The sequence below is a fragment of the Phoenix dactylifera genome, unplaced genomic scaffold (assembly GCF_009389715.1).
Source record: "Phoenix dactylifera cultivar Barhee BC4 unplaced genomic scaffold, palm_55x_up_171113_PBpolish2nd_filt_p 001257F, whole genome shotgun sequence".
In the NCBI taxonomy this organism is placed as follows: domain Eukaryota; kingdom Viridiplantae; phylum Streptophyta; class Magnoliopsida; order Arecales; family Arecaceae; genus Phoenix; species Phoenix dactylifera.
In genome coordinates, this window is record NW_024068591.1 from 86,806 (window position 1) to 98,512 (window position 11,707).

An 11,707-nucleotide genomic window follows, 5' to 3' on the forward strand; every position below is an offset into this window, starting at 1 on the left:
TTGGATCACCGATCGCACAGAGCTCAAACCTAATATTGGATAATCCAACGATGGATTCGCCCGAAAGAAGGATACAACTCGAGTCCCCGAAGAAAACCTCGTCCCTTTCAAGTAAATAAATATAAGTAAATAAATAAAGTAAAACCCTCTCTTCCGTTCACATTCGCCCACCCGAAAAAATTCTAGGGCTCGTTACGTCCCCCTCTCTCTCTAGGGTTTCTGCCCATGGAACACTAGCTCGTCGATGGAACCAGGCCCTCCGATCTGAATTCGGACCACCATGGGCGCCCTGACGGACACCCGCAAGCGCCGCTTCGTTGACCACCACCGCCTCCCCTTCTCCCCCCACCCCTCTCCGATTCCTCCTTATCTTCCCCTCCCCCTCTTTCCAAGAAACCCAAGCTTTCGTCCCCGCCGCCTGCCCCCCAGCGCGTCCCTGAAGCACCGCCGCCGCCGCCTGACGCCGCCCGTCCCCCCACCCTCCGCCGCTTCCCCCCGTCGCCCCCCTCAGCCGCCCCGTCCACGGCCCCCAGCGGATCCTCAGGGCCTTCGGCCTCGGCGCGGCCGGGTCGGTTCAACCCCGCTCGCTGGATCTCGTTCTAGGGAGAGAACCGGATATCGAGATGGGGGTCTCGTGTCGCGGTACCTCCAGGCGAAGAAAGCTGCGTCTTTGTCTTCTTCAAGGCAGCGGCGGGAGAAGGGGGAGGTGTCGTTTGGTCATGGTAGGGTTCAGGGATTGGAGGACGATGGAAGTCATGAAGGGTTGGGATTGGAGCAGTACAAGAAGTTGGTGAGTAGCGTGAAGGAGGGGCATCCGGTGGTATCGGATTCACGGTTGGCGGAGGAGTTGGTCAAGTTAGGGTCCCGGCAGTCACCACCGGCGGTGTCGGATCTGACAGCCGTGGTGCAGAGGGCGAGGAGCTATCTGTTCGCCTGCCATGAACCGGAAGGTGGAGGATGCGAGTGTTGTGGAGCTGGAGTCCACGCCGGCGAGGGAGGAGAAGGTGTGGGTCAAGAAGAGCCCACTGTACAAGGAGCTGTATGAGGATTCTGTAAGGAAGCATGATTCGAAATTGAGTAGCTTGGAATTTGAAGTGAAGTTGGCCGAGAAGAAGATATCTTCCTTCCGCTTGGCTCATGAGGCGCTGAAAAAGAAACCCAAGGAGGTACTTCACTTTCCTTCTGTCTTCTCGATTTTTCTTTTCTTTTCTTTCATCTCAGAATTTAAATTTTATGAATGTTGAATAAGTGCATCGAGCAAAAGAGGAAGAATGTGTTTGGATTTTGGAAGAAACTAGAGGATACTACTAGGTAAACAAAAGAAGAGATCTTTGTAATCAAGGCATAATGTTAATGGAATTGAAATTACTTCTCGCATGATTGGCATCATAATGCCAGAAAATGCAGTATAAGTCGAGAACTGTGAGGAAAAGATGCAGAAGTTTAAAGAAACAAATTATTAGGAGATACTGGTTACTGTGATTTTGTAATTCAAGAAAATTGTAATGGTGAATACATATGCAACAACGGCCTTGCTTATCTCTGACAATATCCAACCCCCTCCGCACACTAGTTTCAAATAAATATTCTTGTGAGTAGAGCCTTTTCTTGACACAAGACTGAGCACCACAAAACTATTCTTTTCCATTGTCACCTGCTTTAGTGGTGCAATTAAGCTTCTTATATGACATCGTTATCTTTACCTTGGCCCTCCCGTTTTGTCATCTCAGCTTTAGGGATAGATATTTAAGTGAAATGGCAGGCTAATAGAGATAGATATTTGACCTTTGGAGTGGGGAAGACCTTCATAAATGCCACCTTAATATTCTTATGAAAATTCTGATCAAAAGGAGAGAAGGCGAGAAAGAAAAAAATGGCTATAATTGGTTATGTAAAGGAGTACAAGGACCGAGACACTTGGAACTTGGAAGTGGCTGGGTTGGAAGGAGATGAAAAGAAAAGGAAATAACTTAGATTGTCTACATGAATGAGAAAACACTAAGAAGAGTAATATGAGAGGTAGATGGAACAAATCTAACCTTTAGTTTCATATCCCCATTTCCTGTCCCTGCTTCTCTCTCTCACTCTGATGAAGTGGTTGATTCTACTTATATCTTGAGTTCAGGCTAAATGTACAACTTAAATAAGTATTGACTAGAAATCTGATAGATTTATTCTACAATATTATTATCGACAAAGTAAAATCCAAATTGTAATGCATAATTTTAATTCATATGATACAAAGATGATCAGATGGATGGAATTGCATTAGATAGGTTAAGATCCAATTTGATACTCTGTTTGGATCTGCAAAAAGAGAAAAGAAAAAGAAAGGGTTGGAGAGAAATAGGCAAGAAAGAAGATGCCTGATATTTAATAGCCTATTGATATGTTTTGGAAGTTGAGAAAGCTTGGAGAAAAACCTTGTTATCTGCTATAAGATGGAATATTATTTGCCACTTTGCATATTATTTGCAGGAAGACCTTAAAGGATTTCCAACATCAACTTGCTAATGACTTATAATAACCTTAAAAATGGTGTGGAAATGGAAATACCATCAAATTAACATTCTGAACATTCCACTGTAATGAGCTTAAGTGACTCCAGCTCTCTTTATGCATAGACTTGTTCTATATTGGACCCATGTTTTTAATGATTAACTTGTATCAGTTGCTATTGATCTGTAGATTCCTCCACAAGTTTGATGGCATGGATTTTACAACTATATTTTGATATTTCATTTGATTTAATTTCTTAGGTCCCTCCTTAATTTTGCATGCTTTATATGCTTTTATGCCATGTTAGTCTTGGCATCAACTTTATCACCGACAATTGTAATGATGTTGTATCTTTATCTTCTTTTGCCTATGCTTACTTAATTAGAGATAGATACAAATTCATGTTTTTTTTTGTACAGATGATCAAAAATTTTGGATCGTCTTGAATTGTGAGATTGTGCAAATGCACTCTAGGAACACTGCCTATGAATAAACTGTTTAACAAAAGATGGGCATTCTTCTAGACTTGAATATTTGCACTGTGAGTTAACATGTCCCGTTATTGTATCCATATTCTGATCCTCTGAGAAGGTGAAAATTAGATCACACAGAAGAATGAAGAATGGGACCTTACTTATTGCCTTTGAAGGAATGCATACTCATGAAAATTTTGTAATGCCTGCACCATGTGGAAAGGAAGGCATGAGTTTTGGGCTTTTTTTTCCAAAATGACGTTGCCCTCTGTGGGGCCCACAACTGTCAAATTAAGATATAACCTTTATGAAAACTTTAATGATGGCAATACTGAACAAGAGCAAATTTCCTGATATATTTGCTTGAGGATATTTTTCTAATGACTATGTAATGATTACATACCAAAGTTTGACAAAGTAATCAAGTTAATAATTACATACTGAAGTTTGACAAAGTAATCAATTCTGAAGTTTAAACATACTTGGCTCCTTTTCACTTTTCTCTTGATTTTTAAAGATCATTTTATAGAAAGAAAGATACATGAAGTTAGGCCTTGCCGCATTGATACATGGGAACTTTGCCAATAAAGACAGCTATCTATCAATTACCAATAACCAAATGATTTTTGTTACTTGTTTGCCATTACTGGCAAATTACTTTTGTTTGTTGCTCAACATAATTGATACATAACTGAGCTAGACTGATCATTATGCATCTGTGAGCAATCTAGTCTATATTTCTTGAGCGTTGCTCTAGAACAATGGTTTTTAAGAGAAAAATCATTTATTAGCTTTCAAAAAGTTTTCAACAAATCAAAGTTTTATGTGGATTCTAAATCACAAGATTTTTTAAATTGCTATGAATAATTCATTGGATATGATGATTAAAATTAATATTGCTAAATCATTTGCAGATATAGGTCCAGTTAATTTGCTAGTTGATAAAATTTATATAGGTATTGGTGCTAAGCAAAGGGTCATTTTGATTAATATATGCCAATCTGTTTAGCTTTTCTTATGTTACTAGACACCATAAGTCTGTAACAGATTGCTTTGTAACATGATTATATCGTGTTTCTCATAAGGGTCTATGATAGATAAGATTAGTTACACAGCCAACAACTGATAACTCAGCTGGTTGGAACCTATATCTCCAAGTGAGATGTCTCAGGTTCAAACATGAGTCCTGGTGAATAACCTACATATTTTCAGAGAGAGAGAGAGAGATTATTTATATAATATAGTCATTCAAATCAAATGATGAGATCTGAGTCATGTAAGATTTATAACTAAAATAAGCACGGCTTCTTTGTCCTTGATTTGTTATATATACTTAACAATTGAAAATTGTTACAGGACTTGGATGAACCTTTTGTCCCTCTTACAGATGAAGAAGAGGAGGACGTATACCTTGCTCTGCATGGTAGAAACAGGTATTGTTGGCTGTTGTATGTTAATTTATTCATATGATATGATTTTTATTTCTATGCTCTACGCAGATTATTTTAGTAGCTAGTAGGAAGAGTTTTAAACTAAGACTATTGCTTTGCAGTCGTGAAGTCCTTGTCATCCATGAACCTTCTAACATTGAAATAACAAGAGAGATCCTGCAGTGCTTGAGTTGTGGTGCTTGGCTAAATGATGAGGTGATTGTCCTTATGTTATTATGTCAAATGTCTTATTTTGTTAAATGATGAGGTGAACTTCTAATGCCATATACACAATATTAGAATGATAGCCAGCTGTAGTCTTTTAGCTAGTAGCTACAATTTTTCCCTAATGCACATGCTTTTCTTTGCTTGTAGGTCATAAATCTGTACCTTGAACTATTGAAGGAGAGAGAAAGAAGGGAACCAAAGAAGTTTTTGAAATGTCATTTCTTTAACACATTTTTCTTTAAGAAGGTTGGCTAATGTGCTCACTTAGTCAATTACGTTTCTAAACTGAAGATTTAAAACTCATTTTAAGACTTATTCATTTAATGTTCGGCTTGAGTCAAGAGTATTGAACTGTGAGTAATGGTAAATTCACATTTACTTAGTTCATGTTATGTGTTGCATTCTTTTTATGCACAAACTGTCCTTCTCTGTTGTTGTTTTTATGTGCTGTTTTTATTACTTTCTTTTTAAGTCATTTGATTTCCATAAAATTTGAAAATAAACTTCATTTATCTCCTTTCATTTGTTTCTTATATTTAAATAGTTATTCTACCATTATTTTTTACCTATGTGCATTGCTATATGCTCACTCAATGGTGTTTGGTGTTAACCAGGAATTATGCATCAAAGTAGGTTGTCTACATGCCAGTGAACCTTGTCTATGCATAGGGTTCTAGCACTAATCATGGACTAAATTTCCTGTCAAGAGCTTCTTGTAAAGAAAATATGAATTGGATTATGCTTCTGTGTATGCTGTTTATTAAGGCTTGTTGGTTTTGGTTAGGGTTTTGGTTGATCCATTTTTTTCCTTTTATTCTTCCATGATTCTTTCGAAGTTTGATCGAAGTCAAGATTATATAATTGGAAGTGCTTAAATGATTAATGCATAAACAACATGGTGCTCTGCCTTGTGGCAAATGCTGATGCAAAAATGTAATCTAGCTATTCTGAGAGTTGGAGATTATATCTAAGGGAGGTATTGGTAATTGGATTCATATTGAGAAAATTGGTTGGGATGGAACTCAAGGATTATGTGAGTTTTTTTTAGTTAAATGCAGTGGTTGGTTAACTAGGGGATTAGCAGTTGGTAGCTTTGTCATAGACATTGCCTATAACTATTAGACTCTTTTTGTCGACTTTGAAGTGAAAAACAAATATATTGCTGACCAACCACAATTACATTACAGAGCCTATAATGAAATATGAAGCCGTTTACTAGAAGAAAGGTATTTTGGTGTTACGAGTTAAAGATCTGTCAAAAAATTTGATCATCTTTGACCTTGTATGGAGCATTCATGGAGGGCCCTTGCAAATAGGATATAGATTTGGACAAAATAAAATGTAGTGATACAGAGATCAAAGTAAATTACAAATAGAAGTGCAATATACAATGAATTTCGTATCTGAACATGTAGCCTTGAAGCTTTCCTTGGAACCTGGATGCAAATACTAGAAAGAAGAGAATGATTGTTTTAGATTAATTACAAGGAAATTACAGGTACCATGGAGATAGGTGGCAAGTTAGCTAACATCTTACATTGCTACTAATTGCATACCACTGGAGGTCATGGTACTTGAAGATTTCAGAATCTTGCAAAGGCTAAGCCCCCCGATTGTTTTGTTGAATTTATGCAAGACTTAGCTGTAAATGCAATTGAATATATGATTTTTTTCATCAGTTATGTGTACTTGTTTGCTTGCTTGCAATTTAATTCAATTATTAGGTTTAACATCTTCATTTTTTATCATTTTTCCATAACTGGTGTACCTTGTTTTGATGCACCCTATCTTTGTTTTGTTTAATGAATATTCACATCTTAGATAATAATAGTAATGTCGAATCCAGGTTTTTGATTTTCTTTATTTTTTGGCTTACTGTTTAGCTTATTAGTGGGAGAAATGGTTATGAATTCAAGGCTGTAAAAAGGTGGACGACACAAAGGAAATAGGGTACGGCCTTATTGAGTGTGACAAAGTAAAGTTGTTATGGCCTTTATTGTTCTTCTTCTAAGCACTTATCAAATTTATCCTTATTATTGCGTCTGTTTTCTCATGTCTGGTTTCACAATTTCTTGTGCAGATTTTTGTTCCAATACACAAAGAGATACACTGGTGTTTAGCAATTATCAATGTAAAGGATAAGAAGTTTCAGTATCTTGATTCACTTGGTGGAATGGACATGACGGTGTTGAGAGTATTGGTAAGCTAAGAAATAAGAATATACATTCTTCAAGCAAACAAAGTTATGAAGCATGCATTTGAATCCTATGCAGTTTGTTCTCCAAGTTGTTACGAGTGAAAAAACACAGTATTTGGAATATGAAAGAAAGAAATGCCATCACCATCCAGAAACACTTGGATGAAATATTTAAAGATGAAGTCTTATGGTACCAAGCAGAATTCTCATCTATTGTTCTTCTGTTCTTTTGATCCCTTTCTGATATTCCTTTTCTGTTGTCCTTTTTTCCTTTTTTTTTAGAATTTAGTTTAGCAAAATAGTTGTTCTAGTGCTTTTAAGAAGCATTAACTATTAATTATTTTAAAAAAAATATCCAAAACTCCTTTGGCCCTCATAACATCAATTATGTTTTCACAGTTCTTTTTTCTTTTTTTAACTCAATTTTCAGTCTTGTACGTGGTTTTCCTTTTTCTTAAATGCTTAACAATATCCTTAAACAGTTTGCTGCAAGTTTTCTTCTAGTTGTGCCACTTTTGAACTTCCTTAACTCATGCTGGGATTATGCTTCATATTTCAGCATCACCTCATCTATCATTATGGCACTGGTTTATTCTTGTCATGCTCTTATTATTGCGAGATTATGAACCAAATGACGTTGATGGTTGTATTTTGTTTCTCATAGAATGTCCCCTTAAAACTCACCAGCATTCTTTTTTTCTATAAGACATGTACGCTCATTTTATCCATTGCATATTTTTATATTAGATGTTTCAAGAACCAGTGCATTCAATATGTTTGATGGAGTTTATTTTAAAATTCCATGTCATTCTCTGAGAATCTAACTACTAAAGCTCTCTTTGGTTACTTAAGCTCTCATTGGTGTCAAATGGTACCAAGTCAATTCAAAACTTGGCCATTCTCTCCCATATCTAAATTATTATTTCCATGACTTCTATGGGTCTGATTAAGATACTAAGATACTAGTAGTGCTGGTAACAAACTTGCTGTTACTTAATATTGCACATTATTGATGGCATCAATATGGAGAATTGTGATATGGGGCCTGTCTCTACTTGATATTTTTGAGTATCATTAGGTTGCTTGTAATTCTGTTCTGTTCTACTTAAAATTATTCACTCTTTTAAAAACATTTCAAATAATGTTGAATGTTAGATTATGATGGATTAGCACTTGATGTTTTAAATTTCAGGCGAGATATTTCATGGATGAAGTTAAGGACAAGAGTGGCAAAGAGTTGAGCACACAGTCTTGGAAGCAAGAAGCAGTTGATAACCTTCCTCTCCAGAAGAATGGGTATGTCATCTTGATTACTTAAATGGATCAGGCTATGCGTGACTTATTTTACATGTTAATCTAGCTCATCTTGTGAGTGTAACCTCTGCTTGAGTTGACCATGTACCTTCAGTCTAGGTACTCTTATGACATTGAAAAGACTTTTCCTTCTATTATATAGATATTCTGCTTGTAATTTGATACATTACTTCAATCAATAAAGTCTCCTGATGTCCTTGATTGGTGCAAGAAGGCTGATTGGATATTATCATCAAAGTCTTTTTATACAATACCATGTGGAAAAAAGTAAAAAAAAAAAAAAAGATTCTTGGTCAATACTTTTTTTTTCATCTTCTCTTAGTCATTTTGCATTGGATATCTGGACCATGATGCAAAACTTACTAAAACCTTTTTGTTTGTGTAATTACAAATTCATAAAATGCTGAAAATTATAAACTACTAAGAGTTGAAAGAAATTGGTTTGGAAGATTGATTCTCATGGGGTATCAAAATCAAAATTTAAAAGCTGTCTGTATTATTCAAAGTGAATTTGTCTTTATAGAGTTGTCTGTCACAGACATACCTACTAAATAACAAAATTTAACTTTAACTGTTCGGCATTGAGTACAAAATCCATTTGACTGTGTAATACCCAAGTGAAATTGGATAATGGAGAAAATGGAGCAAAACCAAAACCATGACTTGCTGCAAGCTTAGGGTCTTAGACTCTCAAAATGTGTCAGGCATCTTTCTTCCTACTGTACACATTGAACACATATACAGACAGTGAAATTGGTTCCGCCTTCTCCACCGCCTCCTCCGCGCGGCGGCTCGCCGGCCTCCACCTTTCTCTCTCCCTCCCTCTCCCGCTCTCTCTCTCTCTTCCTCTGCCCTTCTCCTTATCCCTCTTCGTCGCTGGTTCTGATTTTGTGGACGGAACTGTCCCGATCGCCGCCGGTACAGCTTGGGATGCTCCGACCGGACGGTTCGGGACGGTTCCGCCGATTTTGATCTAATAATGTTGCACTTAATTAGAAGACCCTAATGTAGTATTTGGTCTTTTATTGCTTGTGTTCTTTTTGATGTTTTATCCCGTATGCTTATGTACTTTTCGATGATTGTCCTTCCTAATGCTGCACACCATCAATTTTTCGTTAGGTGCCCCTCCACCTTCAAGAGGGATTCTCGTAACTGGGTGAAATACCCTAGTTAGTGGAGTTCATTGCACAAGCATAGGAAAGCATGGAACAATTTTTAGGGAAGACTTACTGAAATTTTTATCTTCTGAGGATTTTTACCACGTGCTTTAAAAATATGGTCATGATGAAATATTTCGTGGCACACAATACGGGTCTGGGAAGCTTGTTGTGGTAAGGGTCTAGGAGACGGGGATAGATTATGGAACAGAGATCATCTTGAATGGCATGGAAATATTGAAATCAAACATTTACATCATAGTTAGTAATAAATTTTAAAGAACTATAACCATTGGGCACGGCACCTATTTGTTTTCCTATTATGTCTCAAAATCTTAAAATTCAAGCATACTAGGTTGTTCCTTCAAATGCACAGAATTCATATCCCTTCATTTGGTTACATGTTTAACTTGCTCATTTTGTTGTTTCTAAATTAGTTCTGTTAGCTGCTATTTTTTCCCCTTTTTTTTCTTGGCATTACTACTAGGTAGGGACAGCTATTTTGCTGCTTCTGCGTCTATTGATTTGTTCCTTTAAAACATTTGACCAGATAATTTTTGATTTTATCAGGTGGGACTGCGGGATGTTCATGCTAAAGTATGCAGACTTTTACAGTAGAGGTTTGGACCTCTGTTTTGGACAGGTGAATGGCTTTTGCGTTTTGGTGAATCATTGTTGTGCTGTATAAAAATAGCGTCTTTTAAATTTAGTGATACTCTACCAAAAGAAATGTTGTTGAGGGTTCTGTTGCTCTCTAGTAGAACTCTTTTGCCTCATCAGGTTGATATAGGCTTTGCCTGATTAATGCATAGATAGTGTTTGCTATTTCTCCCATTACATGGTATTGGGATCGCTCTTTAGAAATGCTTAGCTAAAAGGTAGCACACTTGCTAAACCTGCTTTTCTTTTTTCAGGAACACATGGCATATTTCAGGAAGAGGACAGCCAAGGAGATTCTGAGGCTGAGAGCTGAATGAATCAAAGCACACGTATGGGAATTTTTTAAACCCTCAACAGGTTGTCACAACTGGAATTACAGTTTCATACTGATAAGCTACGTGAATGTGGTTCTTGGATATGCCTCTGGCCATCATTTGGTTCCAGAAGCAGCACTTGATTGAGGCATTAAGTGGAGCCTATGAACATTAGTTCCATCTGCATGCTCCAGTCAGAGTATACACAAGCATTTGTAAACCAATTAGTGGAAACCTTGATCGGTGAGAAACGGCAAGATATGTTTTTGTTTTAGAGTGCTCTCTTGGTTGAGTGCTATCATGCCCTTTTTCATGTCTTTACCCTTGAGAGCAGGGCCAATTATTTGCATGTTTGTAGTTCTACTTTTTGCCTTTATTTTTCCTATGTAGGGCATCAACTGTCATATAACTCAGATTTGTATGGATCATTGGTTTTTGATAGAGGATGAATCAGCAGGTCGTTTTCAATCTTGAAGCAGCCATTTGTTTTCTGCTGTGTAATTTAGCAGATTCATCAGGGCAATCAACTTATTTCTAGAACCGTATTGTCTTAATCGAATGCTGGACTGCAACCAGCAGATGATATTTTTATGATTTGATGTTTGTTCATGAGTCGACCTAGAAATTTTCTAAAGACCGTATCTTAAATGGTCATTTGTGCCTCATTTTTGGAACGCTCATTTAAAGTATTCTGATCTACCTTCTGTGACTTGAAGAGCTGTCCAGGCTAATACAGAGACAAGATTATCATACTACCTTCCGGGACAATTTTGTTATCCCAAACGGGGTGTTCTCAGAAAATGTTTTGTGCTTGTATGGAGCAACATGTTTTATGTTATTGGAATCTCGGTATATCATGATGCGAAAATCAACTTCAAGATGCTATTGTGGAAAATTGAATTGGATGTTATATGTATACATAGAAAGAGAACAATAAATCTGAGATTGCATACATAGATATATAGGATCCTTATCGTCCAATCAAGATTTGACCGGATCTCAATAGAGATCCACCCCGCATATCCTAATTTCTCTCTCTATGTATTCAGAAGGCCTTTTATCCCCTGCCGTATAGGACATGTCCCTGTCCCTGCTTCTGGCTCTACCCAATTTTCAGATGGCTTTCCATGAATGCACGGTAACAAGCGGTGGACTCTCTCCTATGGAATGAGGGGGCCTTCCTTCCTGATCCCTAGCAGGCTGATACTAGGAGTTACTGCTGCTGCTTGAGGCTTATAGTTAAACGAGGGTGGCGAAGGCACCCAAGAGTGCTTACTGGTGGCCCATCTCTTCTTAAACAGGACTGAAGCATAGGAGTCCAGGTACCAATGCATACGTTACAGGACTGAAGCACAAGAGTCCAGGTACCAATGCATACACGTACCAATATATCTGCGCTCCATGGTACCTGTCCATGCACAATACAATAAATCTA

General features: G+C 37.4%; 1 protein-coding gene across 1 annotated transcript; it reads left to right on the forward strand.

The window, feature by feature from the left end:
* The first annotated feature begins 280 nt into the window (after nt 1–280).
* LOC120108284 (ubiquitin-like-specific protease ESD4) lies at nt 281–10,523 on the forward strand. The gene is given in 11 exon segments (XM_039121872.1): nt 281–790; nt 900–1,166; nt 4,329–4,405; nt 4,525–4,618; nt 4,778–4,876; nt 6,514–6,565; nt 6,568–6,605; nt 6,711–6,830; nt 8,020–8,123; nt 9,869–9,941; nt 10,213–10,523. Coding segments are annotated over 11 exon segments (1,497 nt in total). The 3' UTR covers nt 10,276–10,523.
* The last annotated feature ends 1,184 nt before the right edge of the window (nt 10,524–11,707 follow it).